General features: G+C 38.9%; 3 protein-coding genes across 6 annotated transcripts in view; 1 reads left to right on the top strand and 2 right to left on the bottom strand.

The window, feature by feature from the left end:
- Positions 1-4449, top strand: part of LOC141759507 (paired amphipathic helix protein Sin3a-like) — a 28779-nt gene extending 24330 nt beyond the window's left edge. The window contains exon 21 of the mRNA XM_074621638.1: positions 1743-4449. Within this exon, the coding sequence (XP_074477739.1) occupies positions 1743-1961 (219 nt within the window). The 3' untranslated portion in view covers positions 1962-4449. The remainder of the gene's footprint in view (positions 1-1742) is intronic.
- The window catches only part of LOC141759697 (casein kinase I), a 407488-nt gene that overhangs the window by 244911 nt on the left and 143269 nt on the right, over positions 1-19308 (bottom strand). The gene's annotated exons all lie outside the window — the stretch shown is intronic.
- Positions 5180-15543, bottom strand: LOC141759522 (cellular retinoic acid-binding protein 1). The gene is made up of 4 exons (XM_074621662.1): positions 15353-15543; positions 13650-13828; positions 12206-12319; positions 5180-5381 (listed from the first exon to the last, which is right to left on the bottom strand). The coding sequence occupies exons 1-4, from the start codon at positions 15420-15422 to the stop codon at positions 5331-5333; spliced, it is 414 nt and encodes a 137-aa protein (XP_074477763.1). The 5' UTR covers positions 15423-15543; the 3' UTR covers positions 5180-5330.

The following is a 19308-nucleotide window of genomic DNA, read 5'->3' as shown; positions in this document are numbered from 1 at the left end:
GGAGTGCTAAACCGTGGTACCGCCAGCCGCCGTCTGACTTCTGTTGCTCCTAAAGTATAGTGTTTATTATGGTAAGGATGACCTCTGAGCGAGGCGAACGCCGTTACCACGGTTTTGCACTTGGCGGCTCACGTTACCGCAGTCTTGGAAAGGGAGGAGTGAGCAGAGGGGTACTCAGTTGGTTGCAATCTGCAACCACACCACTAGAGGGCTGCCAAATCCTACACACTGTACCTTTTAAATATGATGTAGTGTTAATGATGTGTAAGACAAGCATAATATATAAGTAGTTGTTGTTCAGTGTGAGAAAATATTTGTTTCTTGTTAACTTCAAAGAATTTTAGGAATAATGGGAAAATTGAGAGTTTACAAGTAAGGGATAATGTGCAGTGCCGCATCGCCCTGTCATTGCCCAATGACCCGCTAGCTGTACATTATCCTGCATATTACACGGCTACTTACTTAAGAAATCAATAATTTGACACGAAGTCCGACATCAGAACTGCTTCCATGGCAACGGTCTGCTATAAAGAAATAACAGACCATAGAATGCTGTGATTGACCAATCAGAATCGAGTATTCAACAAAGCCGTGTAGTAATGTTAAAAAGCTAGAACAGGACAGCCAATGTAATTGCACAACTGTTGCAGCATTAGAGGCAAAGTCGGAAAACTCCATCGGTTTTATACACAGAAGAATATCGGCAATGCATGAATAACAATGAACATTATTCCCAGTAGTGACGGCGTATATTTGTTCTTTCTTTCACCAAAAACATAGGATCAGATTTAAACCTGCTAAATGATGTCTTATCATGAGTTTATTATCATGTTTGAAGGTTTTCCAGCATTTGTGGTTGCTCTAATAATAACTGTTCTTTACAAATTATTATACTTTTTCAGGTAGTGAATTATTGTTTCAGTGTTTTTCCCCCACTTTGAATCATCCTCGAGATATGTTTTATGTTTAAAATGATTCTCACATTTCATAAATCATTTTATTGGTTTGTATGTTGTATTCTTAAAACTAATATCTAATATCTAAAGCTAATATAGTGAACAAGAACCCGTCAGCATTTATCCCTTAGTGATACAATGCCCTCTAGTGAATGTGGATGGATCTGAGGTCACCTCAGTAGCCACCAGATGTCACCTAAAGAGGGGCCAATGGCAGACAACGATTTTGAAAAAAACAAAATCTAATTGTGATTATTTTGACTTGATTGCGATATGATTTGTGATATTAGAGGGAATGATGACTTTTTTTTAATCATTATTCTAATTTTTATTGAAAAACACATTAATATGATTATGGTGTGATATATGCAGGGATCTGTACCAAACAAAGATATTTGTAGAATATGATGTGTAGGCCAGGACATCTCTGCAGCACCACAATAAATATTTAATTTTAAATGGTATTTTGATACACATTTCGCCTTTAACAAATACGAAAATTGCAGTAGGCCATATTGCTTTTTCGATCAAATTTGATTAATTTTGCTGCCCTAATTCAAAAGACACATTACATTTGGTGCCTTGAGGAAAGTGACGTTCTCGAGTCCCCAAAGGAAAATTGCTGAAGATTTTCTGCCTGTCTTTCTAACCAAAGACGCAGGAAAGTCTTTTTCTCCAGTGGATACGATGTTATACTACCTGAGTAAATAAGACGACATATTTCTGTGACGTTGAACTGGTTCCCAGTAGCTGAGCTGTGTTGTTCTGGTTGTTGTCTCTTTTCAGTCCCAAGAGCGGGTCAACACACGCCTGCACAGACGCTTTCACGCCTGGCTGGACACCTGGGCTAAAGAGCACGTGTCCAGCGACATGGCCGTCGACAACCGCAAGTGGCTGATGGGAGAAAGACGAGAAGGCCTGTTGCCCTGCACCACCACCCGCAACCCCGAGATCCTCCATTATATCAACGTTAACAAGTACCGGGTGAAGTACAGAACACTGTAGTCTCTCTCTGTTGACAGATAAACTGTGGCGGTGACTTCTTCTTCTTCTTCACACCACAAACTGCCAGTGATGACTTCATACACACAGTAGCTTCACGCAGATTTCTACCACCTGCTGTTACTGGATTCAGATGCCAAAATGTGTCAGAACTGATTCAGGAACTTTGTCCAAACTTTCAAGCTTAAGCTACAAAATCCTGCAACGTATGAGAAATATAAGATTTGCAGGTGTTGCTCAGAAATCTCATTATTATATTAAATGTAGATTTGTTTTTCATGACATGAATATACAGAGAAAAACACTCCTTACTGCATCTTCTCTTTGGAGCAATTCACAGTTTAAACAAAAGAAAGTGGTTTAAGCATTTCATAACTAAAACTAAACCATTAAATAAAAGTTTTTTGAGAACCACAACAGGAAATAAAAACAAACAACCTCAGTTTCTCTCTACAGTAAGAACAAGTACCTGTTAAAATGTGTGAGATTAATCTGGCTTCAAGCTGTGTACAGCCTGTGAATGTTTTCCTTATTGGTGATAAAGTAAGGCACTATATATATATATAAATATATATATATATAAATATATATTCAACATCTCTGGCGACTGCTGGGTACGACTGCCAGCCGTGTGCATCGAGTACAATAATTTATGACCGCCCAAACACTTTGTAAATATGATGTTTATATCTAGATTTTTTTTTTTTTTTTATCAGATGTCATTGATGTGTAGCGTACATTAACACACACGTAGTATCAGTCTTTAGCTAGAGGTTGCAGAGGAAATGCAAAACTGTTTTTTACCAAAGGATGTTAATTAGAGACCTTTGTGGTCTGTTGAACGTGTTGTCCCCGAAGTCTTTGTTTAGTAGAAAAATGACCCATTTTATACGTGTTTCTGCGCATTTCTACCGCCAGTCTCTGGCATCAGTATCACTTGTGATTTTAAGATGACTGAATGTAGCTGAGCAGCAATTTCTCCTTTTTTTTAAATAGAGTGCTGGAGGGATGACGTATTTTTGTAGGCCAACCAGGAAGTTAGCATCGCCATGGTTCCCTCCACAAAAAGACAATGGGATTTTTCCATTGGGTTTTGGATTATTGCAGAAAATAAGCTCTGTGGCAAACAAACGTTTATGATACTTACACGTTTTGTTCCGTAAAATAATCTCCACAAATAAACACCATTTTTATTTCATGATTTTTGAAGCGTGAATGCAATCGCCAGAAGTAAAAAGCTAACGTTAAGCTATAAACAAACTACACCACGGTCGCATGACTTCACGTCACCACCACTAAGCTAAAGGCGAACGAGTCGGCGTGATGACGTTTAGGAGTCTCATTTGGCCACTTGTTAGCAACTGCCTTTTTTAAGACGCGTAAAAGCTTCAAAATTCACGAGTGGGGTATTTATTGATGTATTTTATGTCTTAGAACAAAACGTTAAAATCTCTTCAGCTTGTGTTAACCACAGACCTTATTACAGGCATCTAATTAAAAACCCATTAAAAAAAACCCATTGACTTCCAGATGAGGGAACCGGAAATGCTAACATGCTAACTCATTTCCAGGTTTTAGGACTCATTCCTGTGGCACTCTATACAGTATATGTCTGTTTTTCAAAGTACTGAAGTCTAAAAGAGTACTATCAAGTTTTTCTTGTATTTAAACTTTACCAAACAGTAAGAATCTGTGCGACCGGTTCAGTGGTCTCACCTATAAAAACTGTACATGAGTTGTGTTTATTTTTTATGCCCAGTGTTGGCGACGAACATTGACTGATGTACAGTAGGTCATTATATGAATGTCAGACATGTGACTTGTGTACAGTTTAAGGATTAAGAAAACAAGCGAGCAATAATAATTCCTTTTAGACGCAGTTTATCAAAGCTATCAGTTTGTATTTCTTGCTGAAATACAAATGTGAATGTTGTTTTCCCTTTAAGAGAGGGATGTAAACTAAGGAGTTTTATTGCCTTTTCCCTTCTGCAGTTTTTTTAATAAAACTGGAATTGGCCCTGTAGATATTGTAGGTAAAGTTAGATGGAGATGAGGAGATATCCATCACACTAAATGCTGTTTCACAGTGGAAATAAAAGCAACAGGCTTTTCTTAACATTAACTTTTTGGAACACAGTCAGATCCTCGTTATTTTTCACATATGGATCATAACATGAGAAGGATGGAAGCAAACGCACCAAACGTTAAATAGATGAATAAAAAAAAAAGCTGCCTGACTTAAAGTTCACCCTCCATTTAAGGCAACGGTCAGTAAACATAACCAGCTACAGACAATCTTGGAACAGTTTATTACTTGGGTTTTTATTTTTATATTTACGGTGTTTAATATGGAAAACCACAGGACGTCCCGGGGAGATGATTGTACATAAAGACATCGTTTGTACCTCGTTTTAATGTGTCTCTTCTCTTGACTTTTATGATGTTGTACATGAGTGTTAGTATGGTGTTTGGCATTAAACTACCCTTTTAAATAGACAGAAACTCAGTCGACCACTTCCTGTTTTATTTTCTGCTGTCGTGTTTGAATGTTGTTGTTATTTAAAGGAACAGTGTGTGGCGTTTAGGTGGATCTATTAGCAGAAATGGAATATAATATTCATAACTGTGTTTTCATTAATGTATAATCACCTGAAACTAAGAATCGTTGTGTTTTTGTTAGCTTAAAATGAGTCCTTCATATCTACATAGGGAGCGGGTCCTCTTCACGGAGTCTGCCATGTTTCTATAGTAGCCCAGAACGGACAAACCAAACACTGGCTCTGGAGAGAGACTTTCACATTTATTACGTTACCTGAAGGCCACCGTAGTTCTCCGACACGCTTGAGAAACAGCGGTAACGTGAGTCGCAGAATGCAAAACCGTGGTACCGCCAGCCACAGTCTGACTTCCTTTGATCCTAATAATATAAAGATAATATAAAGTAGTGTTATTTTGGTAAGGATGGCGTTGACTCGGCGGCTCACGTTACCGCAGCCTTGGAAAGGGAGGAGTGAGCGGGGGGGCCCTCTGTTGGTTGCAATCTGCAACCACACCGCTAGATGCTGCCAAATGCGACACACTGCACCTTTAAAAAAAAAGGTCTGCACACTGACCAGGAAGTTCTTCATCTGCAATATTTTGTGTGCAGACTACTTCTGCAGCTTCTTTGCCTTCTCTACTGTCCCAAGATCGAAAGCATGAATTCAACAATATAACAAAAAGACATCATGATTTGATTGTTTAATTTCCAATGCTAGAAAAATTATATACAAAAAAGAGGGGAAAAAACGTTAATATCCATCTATGTGAAATTTCTCACACTGACAGTTCAGACATTATTTGTTGGAGGAAATTTGAACTTGTGGACTTCTGCTATGCTCGTACGTAGATCCTCGTGCACACCACATCGTCGGCTCCAAAGGTCTGAAACGAGAAAAGACATCTGGTTATCACTCAATCAGCAGAAGTATCTTGTTGCTTCGCTTCACTGAAGTTTTTCTTTATTTAACCATCAGACTCGTTTTCTAACTTTGAGGAAACCGAGAAGTTCAGTACGGTTTGAGCCTGAATACAAGTTCATCAAAATCAAATCACATCTTTCATCTCTTCACCATGTTTTTTTTTTTCAGCCCTCTCCTATCTTGCCTTCACCAGAGTGATATCTAAGCTTGTTTCCAGTTTCCTTATTTACAGTCAAATCAGTCATGTGACTCATAAGTTAGATACTCAGCACTGGTGGAAGAAGTACTCAGATTTTTATACATAAGCACAGGTAGAAATACCATAGTAGTCTAAACATACTCCATTATAAGGTAATGTCCTGAATTCAAAAATGTAACGTTCAGTGAAACATGTAAGTGCAGAAGTATTATCAGCAAAATGTACTTGAAGGCAGCAACGTGGGTTACCAAAGTAATAATCAACGAGGTTATGAATAATGTGAGCACTAGCACGAGCTGAGTCAAAGTTAGCTGTGCTAAGTCTAGAAATAACTGAAAGGGTTAGTTTGGATTTCTTGCAGTGGGGTTGTATGTATACTCTTATGTTCTACGAGGTAAAATGACTGCTTTTGTGAATGTAGTCTGGTGACTTTGAAGAGAGTGATATAACAGCTTCAGTTCCCCGTCGGAAAGAGCTGCCTGAAGGCGAGAAACCTACATCAGGGCACACGGGAAAACGTTTTTCGACGGACTCTGGAAAAATACCATTTTGTCGCTAAAACATACATACTTTGACCAACATTTAAATGTTTGTATTTGAATACATAAAGAACACCACTGGGAAGCTACAGAATGATATAAAAACCTTAGAAAAAAAACAATGGACCCGCCCTTTAAAGTATCAAAAGTAAAAGTACTCAAAATGCAGAATGGCTCCTTTTTTAAAGTGTTTTCATATATACTGTATATATACATGTTTAGGTATTATTACAGATTATTATATTATTCAGTTTTTATCAATAATGAATACATGACAGAGCATTTGTACATATTGTAGTTCATGTGCAACCAATTGTAGATACTTTGTATACTACTTGGTATATTAGTGGTATAAAACTGCATCATATCATATACGCATAACATGTTTTTTTATATTAAAGGTAACTAAGTGTTAAATAAATAAAGTGGAGAAGAAGTATAAAGTAGCATAATATTTAAATACTCAAAGTACAAGTCCAGTCAAAATTGTGTAATAAATGTACTTAATTACAAATTTGAGGAGAAAAACCTGTGTATTCCCGTAGTGTTTGGACAAATTGCGGTTGAAGTAATGTCCCTCTACATGGTATTTTAAAGCTGCCGTAGTGCTGGAATAATACTCTCCAAAGGAGTATTTTAACGTGTCAGGTTTGCATGTATTGTAGTCCCTAAATTTCCTCTAATATGCCACATTAGTTAAGTCCTCATAATGTCTGCTGCTCTGTTTCATTTCCACCACTAATCACCTAAATGGCGTCTAATATCATGATCTTAATTTGACGCAGCTGTGTGCTCAAAGAAACAGACGTGACAAAAAGTGATATGAGAATGGAGAAGAACCATTGGACGCCCCGGGTTAGGGGGTGGAAGTGTCCGAGTCCAGAGATTTATGGGAGTCCCAGGGGCATAGCATTATGGCCGACTGCAGCGCCAAACACATCATCATTATCTCAGGCCGAGCAGTGTGGCGGGACGGGGGAAGCGGAGCTGCGCCGTGAAAAATGGAGCCGGGAGGCGACTCCATCTGGCACGTGGCGCGATGCCGAGGGAGACATTAACTGGAGGTAACACCGGGGTCCATTGGCATTTCTCAACAGCATGATCAATGAGACCAATTAAAGCCCGCAGGAGGACACACACACAGATCTGGACCCCCCGACACCATCACAGCCACAACGTTTCATCTGGCTCCAGTCCCATCATAAAGGAGCCAATGCAGGACTTCATTAATCTTTAAAAGATCAATGTTTATTGGCTTGAAATGTAAAGGAAGTATATTAGGTTCCTTGCATGGACAAGTAAAAGAGTAGTCTTTCATTCTCAAGCATTTATCCTCTTTATCCCTTTTTACTGTAGACTCTCCAAATGGTCTTTTTAGTCCACCCCTCCTAGTGAGTGCACTGAGCCGCCACATGTTGTCTTCATTAAGCTCCACATCCATCCATCTCCCCCTGAGAGCCTAATCTCCGTCCTCATCTGCTGCCCAGTGCTTTTATTCAACTTTATGTGCATTTTATTCTATATTATTCAATCTACTGGCAGAAATTGAAGATGATATTAATAAATATGTTTTCTTTAGTGTATAATCACCTGAAAATAAGAACCGTTGTGTTTTCGTTAGCTTAGAATGAGCCGTATATATCTACATAGGGAGCGGGTCGTCTTCATGGAGTCTGCCGTGTCTCTACAGTAGCCCAGAACGGACAAACCAAACACTGGCTCTAGATAGGGCCGTTCACGTTATCGTGTCGGCCAATGTAGTTCTCCTACACGCTTGGCACACAGGAGAAGTTTCAGTTGGTTGCAATCTGCAACCTCGCCACTAGATGCCGCCAAATCCTACACACTGCACCTTTAAAGGCTATGATTGCTTTATTTACCTTGAATTTGGTGCAATTTGTCCTGCATGTATCGTGCTCCCAGCAATGGAACGGGGAGGAAGAATACAACATCTAGTGGCTGAATGTTATTAATGTTATCAATAGCACCTTTAAGTAACTTCAGTTAAAGGCAGACCATAGTATAGAGCAGTACTGTGAATCTTTTTATGAAGGTTTCACAGAAATGTGTGAATCCTTTTTTAACAAATCCATGTGTGTGTTCACAATATAACATCAAGAACTTCTGAGCCGTGCTATATTTGAAATCAAAACTTCCTTAAATGAATATTATAGAAACTTTGAAACTAGCATTTATTGTGTAGATTTCTTGAGTGATGTGTAAAGCTACCTGACCTCAGCCTCCAGATCACTGGTCAAATATTCCAGTCTGTATCGCCTCAAAGCCAAATGTCTGCTCCAACATCATTCAGATCCTAATATCTAAACATTAATTGAGGTGTAATATGAAGGAGTTGTGTTTAAATTACAGAACAGGGAATATATATCTGACCTCTTCCTCACTGCTATCACATTAAAACTAATGAAGTTTTTTTTCCCCCATGATTCAACCCCACATGCCGATCAGATTACAGCCTATTAATCCAACACGGACAGACAGACGTCCACACCCTTATCTTGAATAAAAACAGACTTGGTTCAGTTCAAAGCTTTTGTTCCCAGTTTGAAAAACCTGCGTTCAGTCCAAATTACAGTTCCTCTCAAATGTTCCCCTGATTGCCTCTCTGCAGAGGTGAGTCACATTCAGTAAAGATGAGATCTCCATTACAGTTAAACTGGACTCTGCTTTTTTTGTCCATCTGGCCAATAAATCCAAGCAGATGTTTACAGAAAAAAACTGCTTTGTCTTAGTGATCTTGAATTGCCAGGAACTGGAGGCTGAAGTGTTTCTGACGAATGCAAGGTCAGGGAGTGCTGTCTAACAACAACCGTATGGCAGTGAAATGTACATTTATTCCTTTGAAATCTGGATAATGTTTCCCTGTGGAGCTTTGAATATGTGTTGCTGCAAACTGTAACAAATAATTTACTTGCTTTCAGCCTTTTGGGCCTTTTATCTTTTTATTGATGTGGGTCATGCAGCCAATATCGAAATCAGATCAACATGAAATGACGTTTCAGGAAATGTTTTTAATATGCTGTTCTATGGATGTTTTCCTGTTTTTCCTTGACTTGAACAAATAATGAAACTAAAAGACAATGCATCATCATAATGTGCGGCCTCACAGATGCAGGCATGTTTATCCACACCCTCATTTGGCAAAAGAAGGAAATATTAGAAATATATATTGTCTCTGGTCATGGGAGTTCAGAACATTTCCGAGGAACTACGTAATATTTTTGGAAAAATTATTGACCAGATCGTTTAACATCTTCACATCTGGTGTCACCACCCAGTTATGGTCTCTCTTGACCATCTGTCGAGTTTTGGTTTCTGCTGTGATTCTGCCGATATATCCTCCATCTTTGGGAAATAAGCTTCATTTTCTTTCTTGCCGAGAGTTAGGTGAGAGGATTGATACCACTCTTGTGTCTGTACGGTAAATATGAAGCTGTATATCTTAACTGTTTAAGCCAGTGGTTCCCGACCTGGGGTCCGGGCCCCCCTAGATCACAAGGGTGCGCCAGGATTTATCTGCTCTGGATAATTGTGTTTTTATCTAATGAAATATTCTGCTTCAATCCATGTTTATTGGCGTTTAGCCTTTCAAAAACCACAGTCTTACTAGGGATGCACCCATCTGACTTTTTCAGTCCCAATACCGATACCGATACCTGGGCTTTGGGTATCGGCTGATACCGAGTACCAATCTGATATCAGTGTTTAATTGATAAACTGTATACCTCACTGTGTGGAAGTGACTGGGATCATTCATTATGTGTAAGGCAACATCAGGCTAGACTTAAACATTGCTTTCCTAACTTTGTAAAAAAAAAAGTTATTTATTATTAAATAAATAAATCACACACCAACAACTTGGTAAAAAAAAAAAAGAAGGAATTTAGGAAATTAACAGGAATTACAATTCAAGTGTAAACCTTTTTAATGCAGCATCAAATTGGTCAAAACTTAAACAGGAATTGAAATTCCACCATATAATGTATAAAGTATATGAACATAGAATTGAATTTAATAGATCGGCCCCATTGACACCTAGACCCGATTCAGCTATTTGAGTCAATATCGGGCCGATATCCAATCCGGTATCGGTGCATCCCTAATTTTCACTACGGTCAAAAACCTATTTGCTTTCCTGCTCGGCGCACACAAAGGGAGGCTCGCACTGATGAGTTATATTCAGTAAAGAAAGTTGATTTAATAAAAAAAAAAAAACGTTACTCGCTGCAGAGCCCCGCTGCTGAAGCCTGCGCTGAGGCAGGAAAAGCCAACACTAGGATCAGCACTGATTCATGGAGAGACCTCCGTCTGGTCAGCTAACATTACTGCCAAGCAGGTGAAATATAGAGTGATACTGTGGTTTTAGCTGACGTGTGTCGCCTCACTGTTTTGAGCGATGCTCGTTCATGTCTATTTAGAGCGAGCAAGCGTGAGCCCGACGCTGACTTTCGTTGACTTAACGGCCACAGGTGTCGCTGTTAACAAGCAATTCTGAAAATTACAAATAGTCCCTTTAATACACTGAATCACTTCTTCCAAATTGGGTAATTTGTTCGAGGATTGGGGGGCTTCAAGGAAAATAGTTGTGAACAACTGGTTTAAGCCACACTGTTGGGTTTTTATTGGTTTCTTTTTGAAAGCCTAGTTGACATTTTGTGGGTATTAGTCTGCCTCGCCACAAGGGGGCAGTCAACATGTTGGTGATGGGTCACGTCTCACAATCAAGTAATAAGTAGACACAGGTGAGTAGTCTCAATGTGTTTGGAGAGCTAGAAATGAAATGGTTCTCACTGCAAAACTAACTCAATTAAGTGACACAAAACAATAAGCTAAATTCTAAATATTGTACAAGTATTTACACAGGCACAGAAACTACAGTCTGCAATCAACAACCGCAACAAGACGGAGGAAGCAAGCAACCAAAGATAAAACTAAAGGTATGTGCGTCAGGAACCCATGTAGTGTTCCATTCACTATCAGTACTGGGTCATTTAGTCACAACACATAAAAAAACCTCTGTAAAAACTAGGGCTGCAACTAAGGATTCTTTTCATTATCCATACCTATTATTTTCTCAATTAATCAATTCATGTTTTGATGTATAAGATGTCAGCAAATGGTAAAAAATGTATGTTAGGAGTCTTCAAATGTCTAGTTTAATCCGATCAACAATCCAAAAGATAAATATATTCAGTCTACGATAATGGAGGACTAAGTGGATCTGGTCTGCTCTGCCTTAGTCTAGGCTGAAAGGAGTAATAAAGTTTGCCATCTTGGTTCGGACTACTGAGCCTCCGTGTTGCTGTACACTATAGTGAACGTTTTGAATATGTCTGTTCTGCAAAATGGGATTGGTTGATGCCTTTATTGGAGGTGCAAAAGCTCAGGAAAATAGACCTCGTTCCGAAAAGAAAACAACTTATGACTTTTTTTCTACGTGTAATATTCACGTTCTGTGTAAAAGTATTCATGACAACAAACAACAGTTCAGAGAAATGTATTGACGTGTCAATTAATCACACACAAAAAAATGCCCCCGCTGTGTAAAGGCCTTAACTCTTGCCCAATAAAGCGAATAAGCGTGTTTCCCAAAATATTAAACTATTCCTTTAAAGATAGAACAACAGTGTTTTGATACAAATGCCCCTTCTAAAAATCCCGTTTTCTTATTGGCAGAAAGAGAAGTAGAAAATGGCTCATGTGGTGAAAGACAGCGACCTCCAAATTTGACACCTCATCCCACAAAACATCTGTTCATTGATCTGCTGAGAGATTTCAGTTGAAAGAGGGAGTCATTGCGTTACAGACATCCTGCTTCAGGCTGATGGGACGAGAGCGTTATATAAAAGAAAACATACAGAACATTTTTTACTTTTTTTCTAGAAAGAGAAACAAAGCGGATGATCCTGAAGAGACACGTGCACCCATAAATACTAGAACACTTGATTATTTGGGTCTACAGCTGCACTGTCTTTCTTATTTCTCACCATATTTCTAGTTACCAGTAAACAACTTAAAACAACTACTCACCAGGACGAGTTCGTCCCCGTTGAGTTCTCGGGTCCAGAAGGTTTTCGGGCCGCTCCCACTCAGAAGAGTCTGTTTGCAGTAAATCTTGTTTTCTGTTTCCCAAGTGGCCAAGCTCTGAAGAAAAACAGCACTTTAATGAGGTTTCCTATATTTATCCCCTCAGTTTCACCTACAGCTAACAGGACGCCAGCAGTAAAGCAAAGTGATGGATGAGAGATCGATGGGGACGGTGTGTTAATCTCTTTGTCACCGTTTGTCTTCAAGGGATTCTTTTGCAAGTTTTAGCCAGGAAAAAATACTTTTTAGATTTTTTTAGTGCATTTGTTTTTTTACATACTTCCTTGCAGCCGGTTTCCATGATTTTAGTCAAATATGAGATTTAAAGGGACACTCCATCAATTTTACAAAAGAAGTTCAGTTTACTCGTCACAAGAAATGCTACGCTTCCTGTGTTTTGTAATGTTATCTGAGGCTCTGGAGGAACATTTCCCAAAGTCTAAGGAAATAACCTTGATGATCCTCGCGAGACTCGCTGCCCGACGACCTATCCTAACATAATTATTGACGCCAGAGCTCCGCAAAATTTTGGGGTAACATCTAGCCATGACTGGCAGAGAGGGTCATCAGTGTTGAGTTGCATTATTGGAAATGTAGGATATATGTTTTTGGACCAGAATTAAAGCTGGAGTCCTGAACTTTTGTCTCCTCCCTTCTGGCAGTGAGAGTAATTACACAAACACTGTGGACCCTGTTTATGACGTACGCCTGCAGGTGAGCTCGCCGCATCTCCCTCTCCCCCTAGGAGTGTTTGTCCTTGCTGTCGATCGCTTTCTTTTTTATCTGGAGCATTCACTCCAGAAACTTTTCTTGGACGCTTCTTAGGATTTTCCGCCACAGCTTCCTCCATAGTCCTAGCTGCTCCATCCACCGCTATGGTCTCTCCCGCCTTCCTGCCCCCTTTAACTCTGGCTAGTTGACGTAAAACGCATCACTGTTGCGCCAGCGCAGGAAGGTTGACACGAAACACCACAACTCTGGTATACTGCGAAATACAGAGCTTTCCCTGGCGGCGATGGGCTTAATAAGCATTGTTTGAACTAATTTGGAAAGGGCTTGAATGTACTGGATGTTTATTTATATGTGAAAGTCCTGCACTCCAGCTTTAAGGGTTAAAATACAAGATATCTCATCCTCTGCTGCTTTGATTTTGACCATTCTTTTTTAAATCTGTCTCCCACACGTCTCAACTTAATGAAAGTGCAACGTGTGGGTACCCTTTAATTTGATTGGACAGTTTTTCAGAAGATTTTAACACTACAAAGTCGTATCATCCTTCTACAATGTTAATATTTACTCATTCATGGACGTCAGAAAGACAGTTGAGTTGATAGAAAGTACAAACACTTGTGTGTCATGTGCTGTTGTCACTGTTGAATTAGATTACCTTACACTTTCTGCCGTCCACCGTCTCCTCATTAAACTCCTCTCCGACGAGGAAGTTGATCTCGGTGGTGCGGACCGTGGTAGAGGTCTTGATGTAGAAGTGCTCGTCATTCTGCCTTATCTCCACGTGGGGCTTGGACGCAGCCGCCACCGCAACCTTCCTCAGCATGGCGTTCACACCTGAAAGCACGTACAAATCTATCTGTGAGCCTACAGTATGAATATTATACAGTAATATATAAAATATAAAACATATTAAGCTGATGAGTATGTAAAGTAGTAAATGGATCCAATTCACAATGACCTGATGTACATAAACCACGTTGTTCCCAACTATTGTAACTAAGTATTAAGACCTACTTTCTCCATATTTTATCATCTTGACCTTGAGTTGTCACCTCACATTTTTTCTGTCTGCCTCTTGTGCCAAAAAAGGTGGTCCGAAAAAAAATGTGAGTTCCTGTTTCAGAGATAAAAGTTGGCTTATTTACCAGATGAATGCATAAAGGTAGATTTATCTATCTCGGACAGTGACAACAAATCACGTTTTGAGTTGTCAGGAGATTTTACAGTATAAAACAGTTGGTTTTCATATTTAGAGAAAAGGATCCTCCTCCGGCTGTAACTAAGATTATCAGCAGATGTTGTAAATATGGAGGGTGCAGTGACAAGGTGATGAAGGGGAGAAATGCTGCTTTGTTTAGCTCTCCTGTAGATCATGATAGATCCTGTCCTCCAAATGAGCGGAAAAGCTATTATCAACCCTTTCTGTCACACAGTTACAGTGAGAGAACGCTTCCGTCTGTTTCCCATCCATCCTCTTTGTCGTTCAACACTTAAACGCAGCAACTAGAACTGCAAAGATTGATTGATTGTCAACTATTAAAATAATCACCAACTATTTTGATAATCGATTTGAGGCATTCTTTTAAGGAAAAAAAGTCAAAATTTTCTGATTCCAGCTTCTTAAATGTGAATATTTTCTAGTTTCTTTACTCCTCTATGACAGTAAACTGAATATCTTTGAGTTGTGGATAAAACAAGACATTTGAGGACGTCATCTTGGACTTTGGGAAGCACTGATCGACATTTTCCCCCATTTTCTGACATTTTATATAGACCAAACAACTAATCGATTAATCAAAATAATCAGCAGTTTAATCGACAATGAAAATATTCATTAGTTGGAGCCTTAGCAGCAACAATTCACAAATTTGTTGTCTCAACCTGTAGCCAGTTGTATTTTACTTTTTTTTTTGTTAAATTTATCTCCTGCAACCATACTTCCATGTGAAAACTATTAAAACTACAGCCAGCACCTGTGCTATTATGGAGCTAAAATGAGAGACATTGTATTGTTGGAAACATGTTGGGAAAGATTTTTATTTATTTATTCATTTATTTTGTCTGCTGCCACCATCTAAGATGTTTACAATCTATGTATAATCTCCAATCTGTACCTCAAGGGTGCAGTTTTTTACATCTGACAGTCAAACAACTATTCACTTATCACCAGTTAACTCTGCATGCATTTCAAAATAAACCTTGATTGCAGTCTAATGTCTGTATTCCAGGTACGCTTGTCTACAGTGCAGATAATAATAGACCTTTCATGTTCAGTCACTGGATAATTATAAAAAAAAGACCCTCTCACTGAAACTCATTCAAACCTTCATAGTATAAAAGAGAGTAAATTGTGCTCACCCAGGGCTTTGAGCAGGTCTTCGAAATTCTCGCTGCTTTTCATTTTCCAGGTGCCTGCAAAATTGGGCATTTTTCTGGTGGGGTTTTGAATGTGTGTGTGTCAGCCTTTCGTCTCCTGTCTCGTCGTCTGTCTGTCTCCTCCGCTCCCTTTTCTTCTGCCTCTTTCTCTCCCTCCTCCCTCCCTCCCTCCCTCCCTCCTTCCTCTCTCCTCCCTCTCTCCTCCGTGTGCAATGATCCCACACAGCAGACCAAACCTCCTCAACCTCAGCCTCCTCTCCCACACATTAATGACACACACACACACACACGTTGTTAATGGTTTATTCTCATTAGAGACTTTTAATGATTGCACTAAATTATGATTCAGTTGGAAGGTCTTTATGTCTCATCTCATCATCAGATCTGAGGTTTAGTGGAACTTAATGGTGCATTCATACAAATATTTATTTCAGTATGTATATTCATTTATTTTCCCATTGGCACCTACAGCTGCATAGCGGATCATCTACTTTTATTACTTTTATATGGAGAGTTTAGGACCAAAAGAAGGTTAAAAACAAACATATTTGCTTTCTTCCACTTCCACTAGATACCTCTGATTGTATCTAGTATTGCAGAGAGTTTGGGTCTTATTTGTGCATGTTTTGAGATATCCGTCTCTTGATGTTTCTGCCTCCACCCCGGTACCGCCTGTGGTGCTCAATTAAAGATTCAACAGTAACTTCTTTTTTTCCAAAAACAGCGTTGGAGGAAATCCACAGACCTCGTTTTCAAAGGGATTATTCATTTGGTGGGAAGTAGTTGCAATAAAAACGGTCCCCAGTGTTAATGGGGACACTGTGCTGCTGAATTTTTAATTATTTTTGACTCATTTGAGCACAAGAAACAAAATTCCATTCAGCCCAACTCTAGGAGGCAGAGGAAGAAATTACTTTGAATGAATTTGCTCAGGTTTTGGGGCAAATAAAACCTAATTTATCCGCATGGCTAGATATACCACAAGAGTATTTTTTGTTTGGTATTTATTTTATTTATTGATGTAATTTGGGTGGATCGGCCATCGTCCATACTGTAAAGCATTAATCAGTCCTGAAGAAGTTAAAAAATGTTTTTCAGTGCAGTCGTCTATACAGCTGTTGGACAAAAAGACTGATACTTAAAGGACAGATTTGCATCTTTTTAAGTATATCTTAAAGGTGCTCTATACAATATCCAGAGCATTAATCCGAGCTTCTCTGTGCTTTGTTGACATCGCCAGGCTGGCTGTGCATGCCATTTACTGCATGTTAGTGCATGTGAGCGTGCCCCTCTGGCTAGCTCATGGCCGCCGCTCTGCACTGCTTTCATACGGCGGTTACAGCTGATAACGCCGTTTCAGAAGTGCACCCACCCTCCGATTCCCCCTCATGTTAAACTGTTAGCTCCGTCAGCACTGTTGCCTTGTTTTCCCTATAAGCTCTGTTAGCATCGTTAGCTACAAGCCGCCGGCTCAGCCGTCGCCATATTGAGAGCTGTGCGGAATAGAAATGCTCCCAGTCACACATTTAGCACCTTTAAAACAAGACTCGCATGTTCTTATGTACTTTATAAAAACAGTTGGGTCACTTTACATGTTCCTGTTCTCCATACCGGCCGTGAAGAGAGATACTGTACTATATTCCTAAAGCGATTTCAATGTAAGAAATGGGAATAAACAAAGTCCTCAGTCCTTGTTCTGTGTTAAAATGTATTCTAAAGTTCAATATGTTTAATAGTTTAATACGAGGCTTCAGCAGTGAGAGTTAATCAAGCGGGCATCTTCAAAAGTTAGTCTTTTTAGTACAAAATAACCTGGAAAATACCCATCTGTTTTGTGTAACTCATTTCTTACATTGGAATCACATTAGGAGGGGATCACTTCATGGCCAGTAACCAAAAACGGTTTCAGTGTACATACAAGCATGTGAGCATTGTTTTAATACAGACGTGAAAAAGTATGAAGTTATCCCTTTTTAAAGACATTGACGGGAAAAAGATCATTTAAAAAAAAAAATACTTCTTTGTTCTTTACTGCTTTTCAAATCTCAAAAAGAAGATTACACAACACCGTCTATTCTCATGTCGATCCTCTATCCTCCACCTTTTATCCTACACACACGCACGCACGCACGCACGCACACACACACTTGCACATCCACCACCACTACATCCCCTGAGAATGAGAGGCCCTTCCTCTAACCCCCGGCCAAGTCAGATTTGTTTCCTCTCTGAAGGCCCCTCATCAATCTCTTTGACAAAGTGCCTTTCAGACACCGCCTGATAATTAATGTATAGAGCAGCACAGGGAGCACTCCGTCATCCCTCCACCGACTGTCAGCTTCACCAGACCTCCTTGTTTGTTTCATTCATCGGCCCATTTGTCTGTTGGTCTGCGGATGATTTTATTTCCAAAAGGGAAAGTGAGGGAAAAGTTTGAGGATCTGTGACGAGCCCGGAGGAGAGAATATGTTGGATGTGAGAGCATTCTGCTGCCATCTATTGCCCTGTTTATGAACAATAGCACTTTTAACATGTATGTCAGTTACTTCTGGTATCTCTATGGCTTTGACAGGTTTATCTCTTTAATGTCCTGCTTGACTGGTTTGATAGAGCACATTTTGAGTCACTATATCTTATTGAAAAATGTGTTGAACTCAAGTCAACCTGATGGAGCCGTCGCTACCACTCGGTTTGGGTGTGTTATGCTAAATAAATCCACTAGATGTCGCTGTGTCTTTAAATAACATGTCTTTTCTGTTCACCATCTTTCAGGAAGTTGGCAACAAAAGTCACTCCAGATAATAATAATAATAATAAACTTAATAATAAAATACAGTCTAATTAGGGTCAAATCATTTTCTAAAAACATGCTCTATCAAATGATTGAATTGTCATTTAGTGATAAAAGTAGTGACGCTGAGGTAATACATTTACAATTTTTATGAAATAGAAAAACTTGATTATGCACTGTTGTTAATATAATTTGTTAATATCATATATTTAATGTTATACCATTATATATTTGATGAAAAAAATATATCAGTATGACTGTTCACCATTTCTGAGATGTCAAAGTAGCCTACTGTAAATATGGTAAATATCTAGAATAGAATAATACCTAGTACTACTGATTTCATGGTAACAAACTGACATATGTTGTTATACTAATCTATTATTAGCAAAATGAAGCGACATCTCAAGCCTATATTAAAAAACACTTTAGGGTCTGTTAAAAAAAGGATTGCTGTTATAATATCCCCAAGGACATGACACTTGCAAAGGGGACATTAAAGGGTTAATCTGACTTTAAATCCTGCTTTGAAAAGGAAGCATTTACCCTCTTTTGCAGTTATTTCTCCAGTAAGGTAAATCCTTAATGTTTCGTAAGTTTTATTCACCACCGTATTTGAAAATTTGAGAAAGAGTAGTACATCGCAATTAAATAAATCCGCCAAAAAGTATCTCTTTTGTTAGATTTTTCACAAACAATAGATATATTTCCTCTATTTCATGAACAAATAGATTTTTCTAATATCACGACGACCACCAGAATCCTCAAAATTACAGGTTGAATCTTTTATTTCACGTTTAATTGCCTAAAGAATCGGACTGAATGTTGCAGCGCTGTTCTTAGTCAAATCACACAAAACTATCAGGAAAATCACAGGATTGAAACCACTTCACCTCAGTGGATCCTTTCATCTCATTACTACTCACTAACATGAGATATGACCTTTGGTGTCAGAGTATCACCTTCAATAAGACGTATCGACGCCCCACAGTTATGAAAACATGGTTTCTGGACAATATTTATCATTGTTTTGTGTTAATTGATTTCCAATAATAAATATATACATTTGCATAAAGTAAGCATGTTTGCCCACTCCCAAGTTGATAAGAATATTAAATACTTGACAAATCTCCCTTTAAGGTTGCAA

Source organism: Sebastes fasciatus, chromosome 2 (genome assembly GCF_043250625.1).
Source record: "Sebastes fasciatus isolate fSebFas1 chromosome 2, fSebFas1.pri, whole genome shotgun sequence".
NCBI lineage: Eukaryota > Metazoa > Chordata > Actinopteri > Perciformes > Sebastidae > Sebastes > Sebastes fasciatus.
Note: the sequence above shows the minus strand (reverse complement) of the source record. Positions and strands in the feature narration are given on the sequence as shown.